General features: G+C 41.1%; 2 protein-coding genes across 9 annotated transcripts in view; both read right to left on the bottom strand.

Moving 5' to 3' along the window:
* Nucleotides 1-77: 77 nt before the first annotated feature.
* Nucleotides 78-20,508, bottom strand: dhx9 (DEAH (Asp-Glu-Ala-His) box helicase 9). Of its 3 annotated transcripts, none has more exons than XM_055883251.1 (28): nt 20,430-20,508; nt 19,735-19,862; nt 19,497-19,637; nt 14,948-15,071; nt 14,681-14,841; nt 14,374-14,522; nt 12,997-13,043; nt 12,654-12,790; nt 12,388-12,477; nt 12,084-12,245; nt 11,832-11,909; nt 8,445-8,636; nt 8,073-8,214; nt 7,833-7,915; nt 7,477-7,633; nt 7,271-7,368; nt 6,945-7,158; nt 6,664-6,758; nt 6,497-6,570; nt 6,229-6,381; nt 3,703-3,863; nt 3,473-3,584; nt 3,163-3,324; nt 2,577-2,704; nt 1,617-1,846; nt 1,317-1,432; nt 985-1,185; nt 78-666 (listed from the first exon to the last, which is right to left on the bottom strand). In XM_055883251.1, the coding sequence occupies exons 2-28, from the start codon at nt 19,843-19,845 to the stop codon at nt 387-389; spliced, it is 3,798 nt and encodes a 1,265-aa protein (XP_055739226.1). In that variant the 5' UTR covers nt 19,846-19,862; nt 20,430-20,508; the 3' UTR covers nt 78-386. The 3 variants fall into 3 exon arrangements, with proteins under 3 accessions (XP_055739226.1, XP_055739225.1, XP_055739227.1); XM_055883250.1 differs by having other exon boundaries at nt 20,376-20,485; XM_055883252.1 differs by lacking the exons at nt 14,374-14,522; nt 14,681-14,841; nt 14,948-15,071; ... (1 more) ...; nt 19,735-19,862; nt 20,430-20,508 and adding an exon at nt 13,177-13,266.
* Nucleotides 20,509-21,244: 736 nt separating this feature from the next.
* The window catches only part of LOC129824007 (ras GTPase-activating protein nGAP-like), a 106,459-nt gene continuing 100,771 nt past the window's right edge, over nt 21,245-26,932 (bottom strand). For all 6 annotated transcript variants that reach the window (XM_055883255.1, XM_055883254.1, XM_055883253.1 and 3 more), the window contains one exon: nt 21,245-22,258. In XM_055883255.1, coding sequence (XP_055739230.1) covers nt 22,091-22,258 — 168 coding nt within the window. In that variant the 3' untranslated portion in view covers nt 21,245-22,090. The remainder of the gene's footprint in view (nt 22,259-26,932) is intronic.

A 26,932-nucleotide genomic window follows, 5' to 3' on the forward strand; every position in this document is an offset into this window, starting at 1 on the left:
ATTTCAATAAAATGTGTTATTCAAAATGAGTTGTGCTCCTTATTGTAACTTTACAAAGGAACTGCTAAGGAAATCTGTCAGTGTTGGAAAAAATGTATTTTATTGAATTTTTTACTTAGTAATGACAGGAAACATACTTGAGTTGTATATCACTGACAAAATTAGGCTCATGACATGAAATACTTTTGGAAATTTCCATTAACCAAACTCCAACAAATTACTATTTGTTTTTTGATGCTTAATACCAGGAGATAACCTTGATTTCAGGGAGGGTCACAAAAGGCAAAACTAAAATATCCTTACATAGACACGCTTCTAACATAACACTCAAACGTCATATTATGAATTGTAATGAACAACATCTAAAAAGCTAACCTTCAAATGCCCTAATATCCCTGGCCCCCTCTGTATTCACCACCCCTGTTCCCGCCTCCATAACCACCACCACCCCTGTTTCCGCCTCCATAACCACCCCCACCCCTGTTCCCCCCTCCATAACCACCACCACCTCTGTAACCTCCGCCCCTGTATCCGCCGCCGCCCTGGTATCCTCCACCGCCTCTGTAACCTCCTCCCCTGTATCCTCCACCGCCTCCTCCCTGGTACCCTCCACCACCGCCTCCGTCAAACCTGCCCATCTTGGGAGGACGTGGACCATCTCCAAAACTGATAAGGACAAGACATGTAAACCAGCTGTATTTGGTATTCAAAACACAATGCTGTCCTATTACCCAGTGGAGTGGATTACTGTGCACAAATGTTGATGATCTACACAGAATAAACTAATCCATTATTACCACTACATGGCTTCACTACTACAAGTATGTAAGGTATGTCATGTTTGTTGATGTTCAGCAAACTATGGCTTCCAGGGCCCTGGTCAAAAGCAGCGCACTATTCAGGGAATAGGGTGCCATTTGGGATGTATCCTAAATGTTCCTACCCCCCCCAGAGCGGAGATGTCTAATCACATGTTTATCTTACCGTTTATTGTTGACCATGAGGTTAAGCCCAGCTGCGGATGGCTTGGAGATTTGACGGATGATGTTGAGCATGCGCTCGTTTGTGGGATCCAGCTGTTTGATGTACTCAGGGTCTTTGGTGACTTCCACAACAAGTGCCTCCATTCCAGCCCTCAAAGCAGCTATGCAGCCAGCCACGTTATGCGGTATCTTCAGTTTGATCCTGTGAATACAAACAGTGGCTTGATCTCATGCTCAATCTAACCCCCTTTTTAGTAGCATAGGTATATAGGCAGAAAAAAACCCATACATTTCTACTATTGCACCACTTTAAAAGATAGTAGCTACACTCACCAATCATCCAGTTCAACGATTTCCCCGTTTGATGTGATTTTCTTGGAGGCAAACAAGATCAGCTGGAGTGGGCTGACTAGTGTCATTCCTTTGGCTGAGATGGCTCGAGTCCGGATCTGGTGGAAATAAAAAAATAATACATTTGGTTGCTTGCAGCTTGTACACCAATTTGATAATGATTTTTTATATCTGAACATTGACCCTTTTAGCTCACACAACAAGAAAAAAAGGGTATACAACCTACGATACACCAGTATATTCATATGATGTAGTTATTGACCTCTAAATTTGAGATCCTACCTTTTCGCTAAAGACGAAGAACGGTGATGGGTAGGTCATGTCCTGGCTGCTGAAGGGGCAGTTGACAGAGCATTTGTGGATGAGGGCATTGCGCCCCTCAGTGGTGAGAATCTTCCTCTTCTCCTTGTGGTAGCACACGTTGGGATAGGAGCCGTATGTCAGGAGAGAGATGACCACGTCAAGGTTGTTGTCGGGTCCAACGTTATTGAACATCTGTGTCATCAAGCACTCTAATGAAAACACCAAAAACATTTTTAAACAATTTCAGGCGTGATTGTATATTATGCCAACACTGCAATACTATTGGGTTGTTCACATGGAGTGCGTCTCAAATGGCACCCTATTCCAGTGGTGGAAAAAGTACCCAATTGTCATAGAAAACAACTCAAGTAAAAGTCACACAGTAAAATACTACTTGAGTAAAAATATTTGGTTTTAAATATACTTAAGTATCAAAAGTAAAATGCAATTTCTAAAATATACACTAAAGTATCAAAAGCATTGTATAAATAATTTAAAATTCCGTATATTAAGCAAACAAGTCAGCACAACTTGGATAGCCAGGGGCACACTCCAACACTCAGACATAATTTACAAACAAAGCATGTGTTTTTATTGAGTCCCCCCCCGATCAGAGGCAGTAGAGATGTTCTCTTAAGTGCGTGAATTGGGCTAGTTTCCTGTCTTACTAAGCATTCAAACTATAACAAGTATTTTTGGGTGTCAGGGTAACAGATTGGAGTAAAAAGTACTATATTTTCTTAAGGAAGTAGTGGAGTAAAATTATTCAAAAATATAAATGGTAAAGTACAGATACCCCAAAAAACTACTTAAGTAGCACTTTAAAATATTTTTACTTAAGTACTTTACACCACTGCCCTATTCCCAATAATGTGCACTACTTTTGATATAGGGATATAGGGGAAATAGTGTAATTTGAGATGCAGCAAAAAAAATTACCCTCAGGGAAGCCAGAGTTGATGAGGATCTCCTTCAGCTGCACTTTGGCCTCCCAGGTCATCCTCAGTGTGGACATGTTGAGCCTCTTGTGTTCACAGAATCTGGACTCTGCATCCTCACCTCCCATTCTACAATAAAAAAAGACCGTCACAACCTTCATTTGCCAGGTATTGAGAAGGAATAGGATTGTATCCCCCCCAAAAATGGGTAATTCAGCTGACACGTCTTCCTACTGCAATGAATGGCATTAGTGTTCTGTCTGCAATCGTATCAAACACAATTATCAGTTGCATCTGTTTAATTGTAATCCATGAGAGAGGATTGTTTGTTTTTAATTATTATATATATATTTTTGTAACCTTCATTTAACTAGGCAAGTCAGGTAAGATTTTTTTTAAATTTTTAATGATGGCCTAAGAACAGTGGGTTCACTGCCTTTTTCAGGGGCAGAATGACAGATTTTTACCTTGTCAGCTCAGGGATTCGATCTTGCAACCTTTCGGTTACTGGCCCAATGCTCTAACCACTTGGCTACCTGCCGCCCCTAGATGTACATGTTGCATGTTTCTATGAAGCCTGGACTCACCTCACATCGTCCCAAGCCTGGAAGACTGACAGAAGGGCCACGTGGTCTGAGAAGCGGGTGCCAGCAAAGTTGCGGTGCACATAGCCCAAGCGCTTGCCATCATTGATGAAGGGCTCTGGGAAGCAGGAGGCTGCTGAGATCGTGCACACCGCATCTCCAACACTAGAAAGCAGAGCAAAGAAAGCACCATTTCTAGTTGGAAATATGAAACTGTGTATAGAGATGAGTCAATATGGAACAGTATCTTAAGGATAGTAATTTAGGGAAGGATTTTACAAAATGCATGCATGATTTCTGATGCAGCACTCACTTGAATATGCAGCCCATAATCATCATCTTCCCCAGACGCGGCTCGATTGGAAGCTTTGCAAGGATCCGACCAAGCGGAGTCAACTCGTCGTTTGTGTCCAATGCATCCAGTTCTAGTGAAATATATCAAGGAATTGTAAATGCCAACCCTATTTAAGGTGGTTGGTAATGTTTACTAGAACACTAGAGGACAAAACAAATCTGTTAAGGTCAAAGCTAAAAACGTCTAACCTCTCAGTGTGTGTTCTGCCTCTATAACCGCGTCCAGGGGAGGGGGCTCGATGGCCTTGGAAAGGAAATGGCCAATGGCTCCTAGTCTCAGCAGCTTGATGCTCAGGGCTACCTCGTGGAGAGGAGTACGGAATATCTCAGGGGTCATATGGGTCTCCAGTCTGGGATGAAGAAAAGGGTAGAAACAGAAGCACACATTCATCACTTGTGGAATTTAAATCAAACTCAGTTTTGACATAAAAGGGTAAGAGTGAAAAAATTGTTTATATTCATATAGCATCTCAGAATAGTAGTGTTGATCTAAGACCAGTTTTGCCTTTTGTATCATAATTCTTAAAATTACACGGACACAGGGACCTGATCCGAGATCAGCACTCAGCTTTTTGAATATGGGTTCAGAAGTTTGGCATCTCTTCAACGCTAATGAGGGTTGAGTTCAGGGCCCAGTTGCATTAAATATCTTTAGTTAATTTCCCCCTTAAATTAAGTGACAAAGTTCAATCTAGAATACGAATTGAAACAAACCACCACACCACCGGTGTTTTGGTAAAAAGCTGAGGGATGGGCCTGGAGAAATGTAAGCACACTCAAATTCATGGACATTATAGTTTTAACCATGTTTTGAGGCTATACAGTTTGGGTGACCACATGTCCCGAATTGTGCGGTAGAGTCCCACATTTGGCTGATTGTACCGCAACGAAACAATTATGTTCTGCATTTTCAAAAAAATTCAAAACGCGAGTAATTTAAAAACAAAAGGTACATATGTGTCGTACTTCAGTCAGACATTCCGAGCTGTTTCTTGCAGTCCTGTTGTGCTTATGTAAAGACCCAGTGCCTTCGGAAAGTATTCAGACCCCATGACTTTTTCCACATTTTGTTACGTTTCAGCCGTATTCTAAAATTGATTAAATAAAAACATTTCCTCATCAATCTACTCACAATACAGCATAATGACAAAGCGAAAACAGGTTCTTAGATATTGTTGCTAATATTTATTATAATTTATTTTTTTAGGAAATACCTAAAGTACCTAAGTATTCAGACCCTTTGCTATGAGACTCAAAATTGAGCTCTGGTGCATCCTGTTTCCATTGATCATCCTTGAGGTGTTTCTACAATTTGATTGGTGTCCACCTGTGGTAAATTCAATTGATTGGACATGATTTGGAAAGGCACACACCTGTCTAAGGTCCCACAGTTGACAGTGCATGTCAGATAAAAACCAAGCCAAGGGGGTCAAAGGAATTGACCATAGATCTCAGAGACACGATTGTGTTGAGGCATAGATCTGAAGGGTACAAAAAAATGTCTGCAGTTTTGAAGGTCCAAGAACACAGTGGCCTCCATCATTCTTAAATAAAAAAAGCTTAGAACCACCAAGACACCTCCTACAGCTGGCCGCCGGGCCAAACTGAGCAATCGGGGGAGAAGGGCCTTTGTCAGGGAGGTGACCAAGAATGGTCACTATGACAGAGCTCTAAAGTTCCTCTGTGGAGATGGGAGAACCCTCCAGAAGGACAACCATCTCTGCAGCTCTCCACCAATCAGGCCTTTATGGTAGAGTGCCCAGACAGAAGCCCCTCCTCAGTAAAAGGCACATGACAGCCCGCTTGGAGCTTGCCAAAAGGCACCTAAAGACTCTCAGACCATGAGAAACAAGATTCTCTGGTCTGAAGAAACCAAGATTGAACTCTTTGGCCAGAATGCCAAGCGTCACGTCTGGTGGAAACCTGGCACCATCCCTACGGTGAAGCATGGTGGTGGCAGCATCATGCTGTGATGATTTTCAGCGGCAAGGCCTGGGAGACTAGTCAGGAACAAGGGAAAGATGAACAGAGCAAAGTACAGAGAGATCCTTGATGAAAACCTGCACCAGAGCGCTCAGGACCTCCGACTGGGACGAAGGTTCACCTTTCAACAGGACAATGACCCTAAGCACAAAGCCAAGACAATGCAGGAGTGGCTTCGGGACAAGTGTCTGAATGTCCTTGACCAGACTTGAACCCGACCAAACATCTCTGGAGAGACCTGAAAATAGCTGTGCGGCGTCACTCCCTATCCAACCTGACAGAGCTTGAGAGGATCTGCTGAGAAGAATGAGAGAAACTACTCAAATATAAAAATCAAATACAGGTGTGCCAAGCTTGTAGCTTTATAACCAAGAAGACTCAAGCAAACACACATAGAAAAGTGAGTTATAGATTTGTCATTCTCATCGAAAGCAAGTTTAAGAAGCGGTAGATATGTTCTATGTGAAATATTTCTATGTTTCCCGTTCTTAAGGCTTGTTCTTGCGTCTTTTACTTTTGGCTTTGTACACCAGCTTCAAACAGCTGAAAATACAATATTTTTGGTTATAGAAAATATATTTCACAGCGGTTTAAGACAATGATTCTCTACACTGGTTTTGTCACTGACTGAAATTAGGCTAAATATTAGAATTTTAACAACCAGGAAATGGCAGAGCGATTTCTGCATATTGCACCTTTAAGATTTTTATGCAACGGGGCCCAAAGACTTACTTGTCGAAGCGTGCTCTGCTACACAGATGAAAGCAGAAGCCAGCCCGGACGCGGCCGGCGCGACCCTTCCTCTGCTCCAGGTTGGTCTTGGAGCCCCAGACCGTGGCGTAGTTGGTCATGTTGTTGTGAGACGTGAACAGTTTCACTTTCTGCCTTAGAGAAAACACAAAATAATTGGTGGACATTAGTAGTTACACTCCCATGCAATGATAATTAATGTAACTAAAACAGATAATTTAAAGTACAGTATATCAAGTGAGAAACTTACTTGCAAGAGTCGATGACATATACTACATCATTGATGGTAATACTGGTCTCTGCAATGTTTGTTGACAAGATCACCTGAAAAGGATAAAATATAAATAACAAAAATAACGATAACAGATAAATCATTAAAACTTTACAGGAAAAACCTTAAGACCCTGCCTGACTGACCTTGGTGATGTTTTCAGGCACAGGCTCAAATACCCTCCTCTGCTCCTCTCTGGGGATCTGAGAGTGGAGAGGCAGAATCAGGTACCGTTGACGCCCTGGGTGAAACAAAATTAACAACAAGTCAATTTACTGGTGTCATTACAATCAACAGCATTTCTATGGCAGAAACTTGGGTGATTTGGGACTAAAATGAAAACAATGCATTTGTTGACATCAATCCAAATACTTTGACCAACAGTTTTTCTATGGGAGAACCAGTGATTAGTATTGAGACCACACACCAAAGTGTGGGTTCATCTCCAGGTGTTTCTGCATGGAGTAGATGAGGTTCCAGCCGGGCAGGAAGATAAGCACGGCCCCGGCAACCTGGAGGGTCTCGATGTACTTCAGCAGGGCCTCCACCAGCTCAAAGGGAGTCTCCTTCTCATTCATCTGGGCCATGGAGCGCTTAGTCTCTGGGGTGTACTCTGGCCCACATATCACATTACAGTTGGCCTGTGACAAACAAGAGGAAGAAACATACACATTGAACACACTTCCGTAGAACAAACAGTGGTTAAATTAAATGGTTCTCTGTGCTTATGACCGACAAAGTACTATCCCATACCTCTTCATCTCCTCCGTCCTCATCCTTGTCCTTCCTCTTTCTATCACTCGGAGGTGGAATGAAATGTGTCATCTGAATGCAATCTTCCAAAAAGTACTCTGGAAAAGATACAACCCATAGCTATCCATTACAAACCCATAAACTGAACGATATGAAGGTTAGATGATTTAAGAAAGTTTGCGAGCTCCATTCGACTGAGCTCTTACCTTGTACTGGGAATGTGCGGCCAAACACCTCGATGACAGGGCAGTTGAAGAAGTACTCTCTGAACATGGTGGTGTCGATGGTGGCAGACATGAGGATGATGCGGACCTCTGGGTAGGTCTGGACCACGTCCCTCAGCACCACCATGAGGAAGTCAGTCTGGCAAGAGCAAAAAGTAAACATTACTTACTTTAGTACACCGAGGGCTGATTTCCCAGACACAGATTAAGCCTAGTCCTGGACTACAAACCATTCTCAATTGAGAGTACTTTTTAGTCCAGAACTAGGCTCAATCTGTACCCCTAAGGATTACCCCTAAGGATTACAATTTGTTGGGGGGGTCGTCAGATATACGTACATTGATGTCTCTCTCGTGGATTTCATCCACAATCACATGGCTGATCCCGCGAATACCTGCTTCCAGCTTCCGCAGTAACACACCTGGAAATAGAGAAATACACCAAATTATGCTATATAGTATTCATATAATTGCATGTGTCTTCTGCTATTCTTAACCCGAGCTATTCTCAACACCAGTTGTATTAGCTACATAAAACACCTAAAGTATGAATAACAAATGAAAATAAGAGACCCTTACCAACAGTGCAGAACATGATGCTGGCATGGGGTCGTGGAAGGATGGATTCAAAGCGGACGCTGTACCCACAGCTCTTACCGACATCCTCTCCTCTCTCGTAGGAAACACGCTCTGCCACAGACACTGCACTGATACGCCGGGGCTGACAAAGAAGGGAAGGGGTTACTGTGAAATAGCAGTCATTCAGATATCTGCACTTTAATATTCTATTTATCTTGTATGTAACAGTCCATGTCCTAGACCTGTGTTTGTCTGTAATGTCTTAATGTTTACACAATGCCACAAACATTTCCCAATTGGACAACAAAGGCATTATCCCATCACAAGCAAGGAACATATTCAAATACATGAATGTTTAATTTCGAGTCTTACCTGGGTTACAATAATGTTACACTCGGACGCCCTCCCACTCTTGATGAACTGATCCAGGATGTACTGAGGAACCTGGGTGGTTTTGCCACAGCCGGTCGCCCCTCGAATGATCACCACTGAGCTGCCCTGAACGGCAGTCATTATCTCCTCCTCAAATTTCTTCACTGGAAGCCCATCTCGCTCCCCAATGACCTAGGAGACGTTTTTTTGCATGTCAGTCAGACATAACACAGTCCCATGCAAAATTCTGATATTTTGCATAGCAATATACAATGATTGTCCATATTTGTCACAAAAATGTGCCGATGTGGGTAAAGGTTTGTTGATATGTGGCTTGATTGAACCATATGGGGAAAATGTTGAAATTGTGAGCCCTCTTTTTGCACTGCGGTGGTGGGTCAGTTTTATGTGATAATATTGCGATGATATGACTGTTTTGAGGAAAAAGTGTGGTGAATGGTCAAATTTGCAAGCTCTCGCATAATATGCGGGGAACAGTTGATTTGGCACAAAAACATGTGATCACAGAAACCAGGAATCCTGGAGGGACTGATAACAGGACATAATTTAACACTAACTCAAGATAATTGAGTGATTCCTCACAAAACCAGACCAAAAAATTCCAAAATGTTTCTGATTTGATCCATAGAATGGTCATTTGAAGGAAGGATTGTTTACATATATTTTAGAATTTATCTAAAAGCATATTAATACATTATTAATTGAAGTTGGAATATTTGTGACATTTTGGCCTTGCACAGGCCGCCTCCGTTAAGACTATTGGCATATCAAAGTACCAGAGCAGGATCTCTGATAGTTTTAATGTTATGGCCAATTGTATACAGAGAAACTGGCATAGTAGGCAATGCAACCAATCACACCCCTCATATTACTTGTATCAGCCTACATCCTGCATATCACCAGCAAAGGGTGAACATTTTGAATCCATTTTCACATTAACTTTGTTGGCAATGTTTACTAATTGGATCATAACTCTAAAAGTATCAGAGATCCCACTCTGGAACTTTGATATGCCAGTAGAATATAGTATGCTCAAGAATATATTGAACAATTAGCCCAATCAGAAATGGTATATTTTCAATATTCATGTTTTATTTTTCAATATTCATAAATTAAAGCTGCAATAGGTACAGTGCATTCGGAAAGTATTCAGACCCCTTACTTGTTCCACATTTTGCTAGGGTACAGCCTTATTCTAAAAATTATTACATTGTTTTTTCCTGTCATCATACCCCATAATGACAAAGCAAAATTAGGTTTAGACATTTTTGCTAATTTATATATTTTTAAAAAATTATAAAAGAAATCACATTTACATAAGTATTTAGACCATTTACTCAGCACTTTGTTGAAGCACCTTTGGCAACGATAACAGCCTCAAATCTTCTTGGGTATGACGTTACAAGCTTGGCACATCTGTATTTGGGGAGTTTCCCCCCTTCTCTGCAGATCCTCTCAAGCTCTGTCAGGTTGGATGGGGAGCGTTGCTGCACAGCTATTTTCAGGTCTCTCCAGAGATGTTAGATTGGGTTCAAGTCCGGGCTCTGGCCGGGCCACTCAAGGACATTCAGACTCTTGTCCCGAAGCCACTCCTGCATTGTCTTGGCTGTGTGCTTAGGGTCGTTGCCCTTTTGGAAGGTGAACCTTCGTCCCAGTCAGAGGTCCTGAGCGCTCTTGGTGCAGGTTTTCATCAAGGATCTTGCTCCGTTCATCTTTCCCTCGTTCCTGACTAGTCTCCCAGTCCCAGGCCGCTGAAATAAATCCCCACAACATGATGCTGCCACCACCATGCTTCACCATAGGGAAGGTGCCATGTTCCCTCCAGACGTGACGCTTGGCATTCAAGCCAAAGAGTTCAATCAGACCAGAGAATCTTGTCTCTCATGGTCTGAGAATCTTCAGGTGCCTTTAGGCAAACTCCAAGTGGGTTTTCATTTGCCTTTTACTGAGGAGTGGCTTCCGTCTGGCCACTCTACAATAAAGGTCTGATTGGTGTAGTGCTGCAGGAATGGTTGTCCTTCTGGAAGGTTCTCCCATCTCCACAGAGGAACTCTGTCAGAGTGACCATCAGGTTCTTGGTCACCTCCCTTACCAAGGCCCTTCTCCCCTGACTACTCAGTTTGGCCATGTGACCAGCTCTAGGAAGAGTCTTGGTGGTTACAAACTTCTTCCATTTAAGAATGGAGGCTACTGTGTTCCTGGGGACATTCAATGCTAGCCAATGTTTTTGTACCCTTCCCCAGATCTGTGCCTTGACACAATCGTGTCTCGGAGTTCTACGGACAATTCCTTCGACCTCATGGCTTGGTTTTTGCTCTGACATGCACTGTCAACTGTGGGACCTTCTATTGATAGGTGTGTGCCTTTCCAAATCATGTCCAATCAATTGAATTTACCACAGGTGACACCAATCAAGTTGTAGAAACATTGAGGATGATCAATGACAACAGGATGCACCTGAGCTCAATTTTGAGTCTCAGAGCAAAGGGTCCTAATACTTATGTAAATAAGGTATAGTTTTTCATTATTATTATTTTTTTTTACAAATTTGTAAACATTTCTAAAAACCTGTTTTCGCTTTGTCATTACGGGGTATTGTGTGTAGATTGCTAAGGATTTTTATTGATTTAATTCATTTTAGAATAAGGCTGTAACGTAACAAAATGTGGGAAAAGTAAAGGGGTCTGAATACTTACCTTTTTGGGCGATCCGACCAAATTCATATAGATATGCGAGTTGTGGATCTGTAATTCTGGTTGAAAGCCAATCTAAGAAGCGGGTGATCTGTTCTATGTTCGCTCTCTCCCATTCTTAAGTTTAGTTTTTGCATCTTTTTCTTTCGATTTTGTACACCAGCTTCAAACAAGCCAAAAATACAATATTTTTGGTTATTGAAAAGACATTTCTCCGGTTTAGATGGTACAACGATTCTCTACAATATATTGCTTGTTTTGTCACAAACTGAAATTACGCAAACTATTAGCATTTTAGCAACCAGGAAATGGCAGAGCGATTTCGACATATTGCACATTTAAATGCAAATTGTTTTTTGTAAATCTAAATACTTATATTACAGGGCAAGCGGTAAAGCTTCATATGACACCAATTTTTGCTTTGTAGCACCTACATATATGAAACATTATGGAGTCTTAAAGGAGGCCTGGGTACAGACAAAATGTACAAATATTCCAAATTCAATTCATTATTTCTCAATTATGCTTTAAGATACAAATATCAAATACGTGTCAACAACTCTACTTCCAAAGAGCCATTCTAAGGATAAAATGTGAAAATCCTCCAAAACAGGGTGTGTCCCGTTTTCATTAGGAATAACTCAATCGCAGTAAAGTGAGGGCAACAACATACCTTCTGTAGGCTTTGATCTTGTTCCAATTGATAAGTCAGCTCATGGTGGAGGTCAGTGCTGATTTGCTCTGGGGTGCACTACGGGGATACGTAAATTATACTTTTAGATAGGATGGACGGGCAACCATGACAAAATAGACTGCTTTAGTTTTGAGAAAGGTCAGATTATGAAGAGAATAACAGTAGAAAACACAGATATGTTGTTGCATTTCTTTTAGTAAATCTACAGCTAGAAACAAGTCTTTGACTCACAAATGCTAGTGGTCCATCGTCAATATTGCTGCTGGTCCAGGGGTTCCAGTTGACTTGCGGAGGGGACCAGGGCACCACCCCGGCCATGCTCTGTTTCTGGGAGGGCTCAAACACAGCCATCTTCCCTTGGACCAAAGACACTGGAGTACTTGGATCAGGTGGCTGGGGACAGGAAAAAGGTTTTACTCATAATCCTCATATTAAATCACAAAAAGTACTTTTCTTTGCTTTTCTGTGTAACAGGACAGACACTAATTGAAACTGTATAAAGGTTAATAAATGTCATCATATAAATGAGACTTACTGGAGGTGGAATTGCAACACCCAGTTCTTGGGCCATACTCTGCAGCTGATGTTGCAGATCATCCACCACATTCACCTCAAAAGCTTCCAACTGTGAAGACACCAAGGTTCAACTGTAAGTTAAAAAGGCTTGCTGCATACTTAGTTCTAACCTTGAGACATATAAAATAAGGTGAACAAACAAAACATAAAACATTAAGACCATGTCATTAATAAATCAATGTAATAACTCCAAATATTTTATCAGCAGTAAAACACGTTACTTACAATTTCCCCCTCTTTCTTCTTAGTGACACCAGAATAAGGCTCAATGACACCCAGGTGGTAAAGTTGACGGACAATAGACAGCGCAGAGGACTGGGCCGCAAGCTTCTTGTTAGAGCCATGCTCACGGGCAATTATCTCTACAAAACAAATGAAAATGTCTTTCTTATTCTGAAGTCACATATTTGTTGTATCCAGAAAGCTACTAAACTAGGTTGTCAGTGTTCACATTATCTCCTGAACTTGGAAAAATCTAATATTTCTGACTCAGGTTCAAAAACGTAAACAAAGCATTTTACATCTGATAGACAATTCAGTTTGCATTCAATGAAAAGTTTGTACTTACTTCTACCAAGCTGTCTTACAAATAACTGCATCTCAGCAATAAAGCTCCTGAAGTAGAAGCAAAAAAACACTATCATCCATAATGTTACTAAGCCTAATTCACTTTATGAAAAATCTGAATAATGTGTAACTCGTGTTTTTACAGTAGATAAAACATGTATCAATCATTGGACCAACTGACCTCTGAGCTTGAGAAGCCTATTGTCCAGTCTGATGATAACCCTTGCCCTTGGGGGAGCCAGTATGTTTTTCTGCCAGACTTCAATCAACAATCAACTTTATCACCCCAGCCACTGCCCCATCCCTAGTGGAACAAGTGACACCAGAAATCAAAACCACACAATAATCTGCCCATTCCATCCCCCATTGTGGATGCAACCATATAACAACTTTAGTGCAGCCTAAAGGATGTCACATGTCTTGACAAGGTAGGTTGTGAATTCTGGCATCACATCTCCACTACTATTCACATTCAGAATTACTGACCGAGTCCAGTTAAATTAAAATAGGATCAATATTGTACTAGTAAGGTATTGGTTGAGGTCAGAGATCATATAATTAATTATGGGATTATAGGATCTCTATGGTTGAGGTATAAATAGCTCCAAAATGACTTGAGAAAAGTTAACCGAGATCTCTCAGGTGTTAACCGCACACCCAGGAGGGCTCTGTCTCCATATAAGTCCAGCAGAAAAACATACAGTCCCCATAACTAATGTACAGGTAACTGCCAAAATAAAGGAAACACCAACATAAAGTGTCTTAATAGGGCATGGGAGTCGACAGAACAGCTTCAATGTGCCTTGGCATAGATTCTACAAGCGTATGGAACTCTATCGGAGGGATGCGATGGTGGAAAATGCCATCTCAGGCAGCGCCCAAGAATCTCAAATAAGTGTTCAATTGGGTTGAGATCCGGTGACCAAGATATACAAACACCCTTTAAACCTCCTATGCTCCTTTGAGACCCTTCTTCCAAAGTCACTGAGATTGCTTCTTCTTGCCATGGTGGCCAAAATAATGGGCAACTGGGCATTTTTAAAACATGACACTAAGCATGATGGGATGTTAATTGCTTAAGTAATTCAGGAACCACACCTGTGTGGAATTACCTGCTTTCAATATACTTTGTATCCCTTATTTACTCGTGTTCACTTTATTTTGGCAGTTACCTGTATGTCTACAGGCAAGGCAAGGAAGGCTCTTTGGTTTGTCATGGATGCTTTGGAGCAATATACCTGATAAACGAGTATATAAATGAATCTATGGAAAATCTCCTATTGGAACCAGCCTGGTCGCTGCATTACCAGAGTTCAGGCTGGTTCCACCAGGCTAACTGATCAACTTCCAGGCCAAAATATTTCCCCATCCTCCTGACCTGTTGTGGTCAGGCCCAACTTGGCTGTATTTGTAATCTGTTTGATTCTTCTCCTTCTGGAAAAACTGGTTCAGACGGGCCTTGGCGTTCTCTAAAGTCCAGTTGCCATGGAGTCCTGCGTTCAGATCTACCTCCTCAGACTCCAGAGTCTTGATGGGGAAAATAAACACTTCAAAGGTTCAAATCAGGCATGCGAGAAGACTGAATTACTACAAATGCATTTCTTAGATTAATTATAATTCAGCATAAAGATAGCTAATAGATATGAAACAATGCCTCGTAAAAATAGTGAATTGACAGGTCCTACCGCCTGTGCCTCCTGCTCATCTCTCTTTGAGTAGTAGTCCTTTAGATTGGCCCCACGATCCCACGGAGCATTGCTGTTTGCGCCACCTCCGGAATAATTGCCGCTACCGCCCGAATATCCCAAACCAGTGACACCTGGGACTGGCGCAGAAGGTGCATTCCCTGATGCAAAAGTTAAACGAGATGAGTTATGACACCATGGGAATGTAGTTAACAGAACATAGACAGTGTACAGACCTACAAGCATTTGATGAAGTCAGCCAAGTACCTTGCTCAGCTTTCACAACCAGGTGAGGAGGGATAGGTCCACTTGGAGGAAGACTTCCAAAGCCAACGTTCCCTCCATCACCCCCTCCTCCACAGTCAGGCACACTGAAGTCAGGTCCACTTGCCTATTAACAGGAAAATAATGTTTAATACCGTAATAACATGACCATCACCAAATGTTTAATCTTGGATGTTAAAAAGTATGGTTTGTTATCAATAAAATGTAAAAAATGGTGCAGTGTTCAATTTGGTTGCTGGTTGGCAAGGAGATCCCTTGCTCTGGTAAAAACATTGACAACTATGTGCTGTTCAAGGGATTGTTAAATAAATGTTAGAACCATTTGTTAATATCAGCACCTCTTGGGGAGCAGTCAGAATTAGCTAGCTACATATTTCAGACTAATCCTTTTAGCTCGATTAGAGTTATACAGCAAATAACTCCATGCTTTTCATAATCAGTAAACATCAATTGATCATGTTATTTCAGATAAGTGAGAGTCACTTAAATCAAATTTTATTGGTCACATATTTAGCAGATGCTATTGTGGGTGTAGCGAAATGCTTGTGTTCCAAGCTCAAACGGTGCAGTAATATCTAACAATTAACAAAACACACAAATCTAAAGAAAAATAATGGAGTTAAAAATATAAATATTAGAACGAGCAATGTCGGAGTGGCATTGACTAAAATACAGTAGAATAGAATACAGTATATACATACTGGAAATTAGTAAAGCAATATGTAAACATTATTAAAGTGACCAGTGATTCCATGTCAATGTATACAGGGCAGCTGCCTCTAAGGTGCAGGGTTGAGTAACCGGATAGTAGCCGGCTAGTGATAGCTATTTAACAGTCTGATGGCCTTGAGAAAGCTGTTTTTCAGTCTTTCAGTCCCAGCTTTGATGCACTTAAACTGACCTTGCCTTATGGATGTTTGTGAGGGTTTTAGGGGCCAAGCTGAATTTCTTCAGCCTCCTGAGGTTGAAGACATGCTGTTGCGCCTTCTTCACCACACTGTCTGTGTGGGTGGACCATTTCAGATCGTCGTTGTTGTGTACACCGAGGAACTTGAAGCTTTTCACCTTCTCCACTGCGGCACAGTCAACGTGGATAGGGGCGTGCTCGCTCTGCTGTTTCCTGAAGTCTACGATCAGCTCCTTCATTTTGTTGACGTTGAGGAAGAGGTTATTTTCCTGGCACCACTCCGCCAGGGCGCCCACCCCCTCCCTGTAGGCTGTCTCGTCATTGTACTATGGCATTGAAGGCTGAGCCATAGTCAATGAACAGCATTCTTACACAGGTATTCCTCTTGTCCAGATGGGATAGGGCAGTGCCATTGCACCGTCTGTGGATCTATTGGGGCGGTATGCAAACTGAAGTGGGTCTAGGGTGTCAGGTAAGGTGGAGGTGATATGATCCTTAAGTAGCCTGTCAAAGCACTTCATGATGACAGAAGTGAGTAATACAGGGTGATTGTCATTTAGTTCAGTTACCTTTGCTTTCTTGGATACAGGAACAATGGTGGACATCTTGAAGCAAGTGGGGACAGCAGACTGGGATAGGGAGAGATTGCCGCGCATGCTCTGATGACACGGCTAGGGATGCCGTCTAGGCCGGCAGCCTTACGAGGGTTAACACATTTAAATGTCTTACTAACGTAGGTCACGGAGAACGAGAGCCCATAGACCTCGGGAGCTGCGTTAGCGGCCCTGTGTAATCCTAAAAGCGGGCGAAGGTGTTTAGCTTGTCCGAGAGCAAGACGCCGGTGTCTGCCACCTATCCACCGTTTCTGATTTGGGTAGGTTTTAATAGTCACAACGGGAACAACATCCGCTATACACTTCCTGATGAACTCAGTCACCATGTCCGTGTATACGTCAATGTTATTCTCAGAAGCTACCAGGAACATATGCCAGTCCACATGATCATAATCTTGAAGCATGGATCTCGATTGGTCAGACCAGCGTTGAATAGTCTGTAGCACGGGTACTTCCAGTTTTGAGTTTCTGCCTATATATAGGAAGGGATGAGCAAAATGGAGTCATGATCAGATTTGCCGAAGGGAGGGATTCCGGAAGTTGGAGTAGGAGTGGTCGAGAGTTTTAGCAGCGCGGGTAATACAGTCAATGTGTTGGTAGAACCTCCGTAGCGTTTTGTTCCGTAGCGTTAGCTTTGTTAAAATCACCAGCTACAATAAATGCGTGATATGTGGATATGTGGTTTCCAATTTGCACAAAGTCCAGTGTAGTTCCTTGAGGGACGTCGTGGGATCGGCTTTGGGGGGAATATACACGGCTGTGACTATAACCGAAGAGAAATCTCTTGGGAGGTAATACGGTCGGGATTTGATTGAGTTATTCCAGGTCGGGTGAACAAAAGGACTTGAGTTTCTGTATGATTCCAGGGTTTCTGTACCACCGGCCGTGATTGGGAGTCCCATAGGGCGGCGCACAATTGGCCCAGCGTTTTCCAGGTTTGGCAGGGGTAGGCCGTCATTGTAAATAATAATTTGTTCTTAACTGACTTGCCTAATTAAATAAAGGTTAAATAAATTTCTGTCTGCGCGATGTATTGAGAACCCAGCTGGCTGTATGGACGGGGACAGTATATCAGGAGAGCCATGATTCCATGAAACAGAGTATATTACAGTCCCTGATGTCTCTCTGGAATGAGATCCTCGCCCTGAACTTGTCTATTTTATTGTCCAGAGACTGAACATTAGTGAGTAATATACTCGGAAGCGGTGGATGCTGCCTTCGGAGTTGGACTAGAAATAAACTCAGAATATCTCTTCTCCACCGGTGGCGTCTTGGAGCAGCCTCTGGGATAAGTTAAATTGCCTTGGGGTGTACGATAAAAGGATCCAATTTGGGAAGGTTGTATTCCTGGTCGTAATGCTGGTGAGTTACCGCCGCTCTGATATCCAAAAGTTATTTCCGTCTGTATGTAATAACACACCCAAAAACTTTCTGGGCTAATATGTAAATAACAAAAAACGAAATGCTGCAAAGTTGCGTAGGAGCTAGAAGCAGAGCGCGCCTATCCATTTGGCATGTCGGCAGCTAAGCAAACAACGAGTCAAAGACTAGGCTTTTTTGGAAAGAGCTTGACATTGGCAAGTCATCTTCCTGGCAAAGTTGTCAGTCAGACCTCTGTCATCACCACTATAGACGGCAAGCAAATCAAACAATATTTGGATATAACGTTAGCCATTGAGTCCTCTGAAAGTTAGCTGGTTAACTAGCCATATTGACGTGATGTTATTAGCTAGTCAATTTGACGGGGTCCATCAATCATTATAAAACAGGTGGGTCTAATCCTGAATGCTGATTGGTTAAAACCGCATTCCAGCCGGCGTCTATTGCAGAAGTTACCACCGGCTAAATCTATGATGTTAAAAAAGCTACTGTTGTTATTCTGGCTGCACTGTTTGACATGACCCTAAGTTAGCCGCAGTTGGCTAGCTAGCAAGCAAGGGATAAGAACGTTGCCAGCCAGTATGGTAACGGAACATTTAGAACGAATGACTAGGTCGCGTCCATAGATACAGCTCAAAAAGACTGAACAACTGGGTTGCATCTCTGGCAACCGAACCGATAGAACGACCAGCCGGGTTCGGTAACAACCCTAGATTTGTGTCAGGATTAAATCTTGCTGAAGGATGAAAGAGTATGAGTAAATTCATCAAAACAATGTTTTAAATGAAAATATGGCAATCATTATTTGAATATGTAGGTAACCCGTTGTATAAAAGTGAAGCCGGTGCTTGGGAGGATATATTGGCATGGTTTTCTAACAACACCCGTGCCAATCCATCCTCCAAACACTAGCTTCCCAGGCATTATCACTTAAATGTAGCCTATCATGTCTGTCACTAGCAATCGTGAGTAAACAAATGGTGAAAAGGGGGTAATGTTAGCTACCTTTGCTAAATAGGCTTACGTTGGTTGGAGGAAAAAGTACATTAGTTATACTTACCACTATTTTTAGCCAACCGTACAAAGTTTCTACCGGTAGCTTGCAACGGACACATTATTAGCCAACAGTACAACAGCAAATGTGCCCTTCTGATACTTGACAGGCAGCGCCCACAAAGGACGGGAAATTAACCTAAACCACTCACACTTACTTGTCAGGTATAGTTCACTGTAATTTTATATGACTGAAATATCCAATTAATGGTTGCCAATATTGAGAGACATCGTGAGGCTATGCCCACGTTTCTGAATTATACATGATCAATTGAAGTTTACTGATAATGAAAAGTATGTAGTTACTTGCAGTATAACTGATGATATTTAGCACTATGCGCAACTGTTTTGCATGGAATAATCAGAAATGTGTAGTTCTTACTATGCTCTTCAAGAGGCGGTGATAATATAACCTAATAGTTCACATTTATTTAATTAACAATCCATAGAAAACGGCAAGTAGTTGTCAATGAATTCAGCGGAGGTGTGGGTCTCCTTGTTCCCCAGCAGCCAAATGAATCGCTCTGCACTGTGACGTTAAATTGATAACCTATTGGGCGAGATTTTTATAACTGACCCCAAGGGCTGGGACTTCTGCTGCATTCATTTCTCCAACTCGGACAAGATAATTGACAAAGTCTCTAGCAGCATTTGCCTGGGCATCCTTCTTATTGGTTGAGTTTCCCATTCCAGTGTAGTTGAATCCCTCAATACGAACCTTGGAAGAGGAATAACAAATATTTTATATATATAAAGCTACTTCTGTTATTTACCGGATGCTTGCAGATAGACATATTTGAAATTATTCAACTGACCTCACACAGAAACTTCTGTCGGTTTTTGTTTCCAGCGGCTCGAATGTCATAGCTGGGTGTTAGTTTCTTTTTCCCACACCAAGCATACAGGAAGTTCTTGATGTCCGCCATGGCGGATTTGTATATCTCTGTTGGGATCAGAGATTAATCGACTTTATTCAGAGCAACTGACTTGTATCAATGATTCAATAACTCTGAAAACACCAGAAAAACCAAGCTCAGGATGCTAGCGTAGATAGTTAGGTCATTTTTCCCTTCTTAGTTAGTTGACGAACGTTAACGCAGTGATCTGCTATTGTATTGGCAAGCTAAAGCTACACGAGCGTGGACGCTGGCTAAATGCAATATTTTAGAGGCTTTTACAAGTCCCAACTGGCCGTAATGTTATCTAAAAAGTAATGCACAGTTAGCTAGGTCAGACAAAACAAATAATCTAGATATTCGGCTTGGCTTACGTTAGCTGAAAGATATACAAGCTAAAGTTACTAGCTAATTCAGGTAGCTACGTTAGCTAACGTTAGAAGGCAAACGTTAGCTCGTTTAGAAGCTCAATCTTCAGTTCTGTACTAGCCAATGTTGCAATGCAATTATGGCCAGCTAGCTAAATACACTAAACACAACTTTCACTTTGCTTATCTTACCCACTCGACCTCCACCAGATATTTTTTCAAACGAGCCGGCTTTCAAATACAAACCATTCAGACGGCAGACATGATAGCACTGAGACGGTCAGGCCTGGACCTTCGGCGCATGCGTGGCTAGGACGCACTGGAGCCAAACTGCAAGCGCCCCCTGGCGGTAGGCCGCTATCTAGATCTCCCCAGACACCTGACTCTAGGCCAGTGGTTACCAACCAGGGGTACTAGGATCCCTGGGTGTACTTGGCCTGTCCACAGCGTGTACTTGAGAAGTTTAATCTGACCATAGACTGACAGTTCCATCACACCGACAGCGTCATTGCATTTTGGAAAACCAGAATTACAATAATTTCCAATGAAATGCAGCATTGCATTCGGTGTAGTGCATACCTTGGATTTATCGAATGTATGCGTCAAACGTCAAACTGTACGCGTAGCCGGCTTGACAGAAATGGTAGCAGAAGGTGAATGTTGAACATTTGTTGCATACATATCTAGATGCTGCTGCGTACTATTTTGAAAAAGGTTGGGAGCCACTGCTCTAGTCTATGGAAATCCCAGACCTAGAGCAACAGCACACAGTTTATGCTGTAACATTGTTCATGTGGGAGGCAACCCATCTGCCTAGGGAGACTAGGCATAGATCTGCCACTTTCCATCTGTCATTGAGACCCTCTCATCAAGCTTACAAGTATGTTCCGCATGCCCCGTTCTAACTGTGGTTCACTAATTAAGTCACATCTTCCAAAGTAACAACAACCAAATAATCTTTATAAAAGGGGATAATTATGTAACAACTCCACAAAAATGTGCTTTAGCACTGTAGTTGAATTACAACCCATATACAATTAATATAATTGCAAAATATCCACAAAATTATAGGCAGCTTTTATTCTACACAACATTCAACAAGGACAGATATGCAAACATTTACATAAACCAGTTCATATGAGGGGAAGGGGGGACAACACTCTTTTAAACAGTAGTTATTGACATGAAATTGTACAAAGTCATGAGAGTCTTCTTTTGAGATCTTGAAGGCTTGACAGTAGGCGGTACAGAAATAAATACAATTTGCTATTCTGTGGCAAGGTGGTGGAGCGAGACAAGTCATTTTTGAAGATCCAGTTGGCCTTAAGAACCTGAACTCAAAGACCTATGGTTTCAGCTAATAATGGGCAAGCAGCAGTCAATATACTCAAAATCAGCTAATCAAAACCAATTCAACCCCTAGTTTAAGACAACATAAACAGAAGTTAAAAAATATAAAAAAGTAGGGTTTGAATAACAGTGTGCATAAAACTGTTTTTGGTTTATTTTGCCCTTCCACTCCTATTATGACAATATGTTTTTAGAGCTATAATTGCTCACTATGTGCTTTTAGCTATTTATTTAAAACAAACCCACTTTATGATATGTATATCTCAATATATATCTTAGAGAAACTGCATTTGTCTGCATTATGGGAATAATAATGTAATTTATAAAACACCAATTAACTATTTTATGACAACAGTTGATCCCCCTGTTTCAGTCTTCAAATGACCAGTCTTTCCAGTATCATCTCTGTACACAACCAGTACAAGATATAAGTTATATACATTAATATCTAGACATTCCTTGTAGATGTATAGTACGTACAGTCAAGAGAGAGACAGGTCCTTGGCCTGTGTGCATGGAGAGAGAGTGTGACCACCATCATGGTGTCTGACTAACAATCAGCAGCTGCTGTTTTTAAACTCTCCGTTCTCAGTGATCGACAGTTTTGTGGGGTTGGTTGGCGAGAGGCCGTTGCGCAGATTCTGAATGCTATAGCGCTCCTTCACCTGTGTCAGGGCACTCATCAGCCGAGAGTTGGCTGCATCCAGAGAGCTTATCCTCTTCTCCTGAAGAGAGAAAGAGAGGAGGGGAAGAGGGAGGGACTGAGTGAGGAAAGCATTCACTTAACAGTGGAGAATAGATAAGCAGGGTAAGCTGAAGGATGACTACTACTTTGTAGATGGTGAAATTCAAATATCACAAGCAAAGTCTGAAATATACCTATTTTTTGTTTAGCAGACAAAATTATAGATACAACTAAAAACTCATATCCAAGCATTGCGTCATGTTTGTTTGAAAAAAAGAAACAATTTTAGATATCTATTCGTATACCATTCACTGAGCCTACATGTCAAGTGGCATCACTTTTAACTGAAAACTACTGTCAATTTATATTGTGTAAACACATGAGGATTATTTGTATTCAACTATCTTTAAAAAATAAATTAATAAATAAATAACTGAAATCCCAATTATATGCATAACCCTTGGGACTGAATTGTCCTGTATGATATACTTGATTGTTCCCCCTCCTAGAAGTAGGAAAACAGACTCAGTATGCCATCCTTGTAATCAGCAACATAATAATGTTTTGTCTCTAGCCATGAGCAACCTCATCTAGCCAGGTCAAGGCACTGTTACTGGGGGAGAGGAGGGAAGGGGAGAAGGGTTTTGGGAGTGACAGTAGCTAAATTAGGAGGGCAGGGTAAAAAGCATCCAAAGCTGGCTGGGGATAACAGAACAGAACTGGGGGAGAGGAGGGAAGGGGAGAAGGGTTTTGGGAGTGACGGTAGCTAAATTAGGAGGGCAGGGTGAAAAGCATCCAAAGCTGGCTGGGGATAACAGATACATCATCTGCTAAGAGCGCAACTTACAACACACAGTCCTGTAGAGACAGAAATAGTGAACACATCTGAATGTAACTGCTTCATATTTCCAGCCCTGATTCAAAACATACTTTCTTATACTATAACATTGTTTATTTTTAACTATGAGAGCCACTGTGTCTGAAATTAGATTGACATCAGATATGGAGAAACATGAATTGTAGGGGCGTAGTATACCTACAAAAGTAATGAACATGTATTAGATTATGTTCTACATTTGTATTCTGACTGATGGGGCAATCTGAAAATCAAATTTCAAAAGCAATACGAAACAACAACGACCTCTAGTCTGCACAGGAATAAGGACTTTTTTGGCAGGGAGGCAGGAATGAGTGTCAAGTGTGGTTGCGCTCATTCAAGGCTTGACAGCATTTCCCAAAACCAGAGGACTGACTGTATTACTTGCCTGCTTGGATTACCTCCGTTGCTTTATTGACCTGGAACTCAGTGGAACATAGTGATAAAGTCAACGGGTTCTCTGCTCCAATGCAGAGCAAAAGAACTTCATCCCCCTCCAAATTCCATGTGAATAGTACCTGAAATATAGGCCTTGAAATATATCCACAGGTACATCCTCCAATTGACTGAAATTATGTCAATTAGCCTATCAGGAGCTTCTAAAGCCATGACATAATTTTCTGGAATTTTCCAAGCTGTTTAAAGGCACAGTCAACTTAGTGTATGTAAACTTCTGACCCACTGGAATTGTGATACAGTGAATTCTAAGTGAAATAATCTGTCTGTAAACAATTGTTGGAAAAAATGAATTGTGTCATGCATGCACAAAGTACTTGTCCTAACTGACTTGCCAAAACTATATTTTGTTAAAAAGAAATTTGTGGAGTGGTTGAAAAATTTGTTTTAATGACTCCAACCTAAGTGTATGTAAACTTCCGACTTCATATTGCATATTGTATTAAACTGAAACATGTTCTTGTATTTGTAAGTGTATATATTTTTCAAATAAAACCCTGTTTGATTGATGTGTATCAAGTCTGGTAATACTTTGCCATTTTATTACTTATAAGCTTTGTTATAATTTATTTTGTCACAATTTATTACATTTATGTGTCTATAATCAGCAGGGGACCCTCCAGATTTTCCTGGTTTTAATATAATTTAAATAACTGTTTGATACATGTAACTAGGAAGCACTGAATTAAGTGACATATCTGTTATAGATTTCTATGGGAAAGCTATCCATTTCTGGTGCTTTTCTCTGTGCGAATGTTATAACAGTATCTAATATTTCTTCTTGGGCGATCTCTGTTTTAAATTATAATTTTTTGTCCGCTGATAGTTGCTTCCGATTTGTTGAGTCTATAGGATCCGTCCCACTGTTTAATTCTGATTTGTATACATTTTCATAGAAACTGAAAGAAATGGTCATTAAATCACATTGTTGTTTCTCATTACTGCCTTTGTAGCTTTATCTTTTAAAATTATAACAGGTTTAGCATGTATTCTTTTTGTGAGAGCGGCGCGATTTTGACCAGGTTTATTTGCCATCCAGTTCTCTGCTGCCAATGACTGGAACGATCTGCAAAAATCTCTGAAGCTGGAAACACTTATCTCCCTCACTAGCTTTAAGCACCAGCTGTCAGAGCAGCTCACAGATTACTGCACCTTTACATAGCCCATCTATAATTTAGCCCAAACAACTACCTCTTCCCCTACTGTATTTATTTATTTATTTTGCTCCTTTGCACCCCATTATTTCTATTTCTAATTTGCACATTCTTCCACTGCAAATCTACCATTCCAGTGTTTTACTTGCTATATTGTATTTTCCTCGCCACCATGGCCTTTTTTCCCCTTTACCTCCCTTATCTCACCTCATTTTCTCACATTGTATATAGACTTATTTTTCTACTGTATTATTGACTGTATGTTTTGTTTATTCCATGTGTAACTCTGTGTTGTTGTATGTGTCGAATTGCTATGGTTTCTCTTGGCCAGGTCGCAGTTGCAAATGAGAACTTGTTCTCAACTAGCCTACCTGGTTAAATAAAGGTGAAATAAAATAAAATAAAAATTAAGTAGTATGCTTTATGAGAGTTTAACCTGTAGTTGTTGGCTCTCTTAAGAAGTAAAACACAGTATTTCTGCTTAAATTCAAATTTTACTCTACCTTGTAAAGATTTTTTTATAGGCTTTTTCTAAGATTGTAAACAAAAAATAAATCACATATTGAATAAAATTCAGGTCCAGTAGATCCGCTATGTTCATTCTCCAATTCTTTCGCTAAATGTATTTTCTGTTGGTGTAATTAAGCATGATACCGGAGAATGATCCGATATCACAAAATCAATACTTTTTCATCCAGTAAATAATTGAGAGCACTTTTGGAAATAAAAATCTAGCCAGTTTTTATAACTTCAATTACTTAGAGAGAAAAAAAATAGTATTTTGTAGTTGGGAACAGTAATTTCACTTCAAGATACAATTCAACATTATAAAACGGCCTTCTTGGTCCATATGCTGGGATAAGGGGAAATTGTGCATTCTTAATTATCAGAATGCCTACACCTTTGCTGTTACTACAGTAGGTGGCAGCACAGGTCTCTCCAACCCAGCTGCTCTTTAAAATGTTCCATTTCTCCTTTTTGTTAATGTAAAAAATAAATACAAAAAACAAATACATCAGCGGACAATCTCTTAGGTGTTCAAGAACCATATGCTTTTTTCCTCCACCATTCCATGGGATATGTTGGATTTTGTAGGTCTTTAATTGTATAGTCAAACCTAAGTAAAACATTTAAACAGAAATGACATGAGGGCGGTGGGCATTCCATATAACGGGAGGATCATAGTATAAATAAATAGTTATTGTATACATTATATGTATAGAGTGTATGGGCATGTGGACTGGGCAGACATTTAACAAAAACAGTAAAAAGAAAAAAACAGGTTTATATTATTTACATAAGTATTCAGACCCTTTGCTATGAGACTCGAAATTGAGCTCAGGTGCATCATGTTTCCATTCATCATCCTTGAGATGTTTCTACAACTTGATTCGTGTCACATGTGGTAAATTCAATTGATTGGACATGATTTGGAAAGGCACACACCTTTCTATATAAGGTCCCACAGTTGACAGTGCACGTCAGAGCAAAAATCAAGCCATGAGGTCGAAGGAATTGTCCGTAGAGCTCCGAGACAGGATAGTGTCGAGGCACAGATCTGGGGAAGGGTACCAAAAAATGTTTGCAGCATTGAGCGGTGCCTGGTTTCCCCAGGAACACAGTGGCCTCTGTCATTCTTAAATGGAAGAAGTTTGGAACCACAAAGACTCTTTCTAGAGATGGCCGCCGGGCCAAACTGAGCAATCGGGAGAGAAAGGCCTTGGGCAGGGAGGTGACCAAGAACCCGAGGGTCACTCGCACAGAGCTCCAGAGTTCCTCTGTGAAGATGGGAGAACCTTCCAGAAGGACAGCAATCTCTGCAGCACTCCACCAATCAGGCCTTTATTCAATTCCGAGGCGCATATTGAAGATGTTGGAAGAACTGTCCACATGTATTTCTTGTCAGCCAACAAGATGAGTAGGCCTAACAAACAACAAAAGCACTAGCCTATGTCAATCTACTATACCCCATAGTACAAAAGTTTACCTATTCTATTCTGTGCGAGAAATAAATATTCCAAACATAGTCTGGGACAGTTGTGGGATGCGAAATATCCCAAATGAATAAAAACCTGTTTCAAGCAATGCATCTAATGCAAAAGATGAGAATGTTTAGCTTAAAATGTTGATCAACTATTAGGATATTTCTTCACATTATAAGCGCAGCAATGCGCATACTGCTGTAGGCTATAAGCGTGAATGGTGTTTTCCTGCTAATGGAACATTC

This window comes from Salvelinus fontinalis, chromosome 26, assembly GCF_029448725.1.
Source record: "Salvelinus fontinalis isolate EN_2023a chromosome 26, ASM2944872v1, whole genome shotgun sequence".
NCBI lineage: Eukaryota > Metazoa > Chordata > Actinopteri > Salmoniformes > Salmonidae > Salvelinus > Salvelinus fontinalis.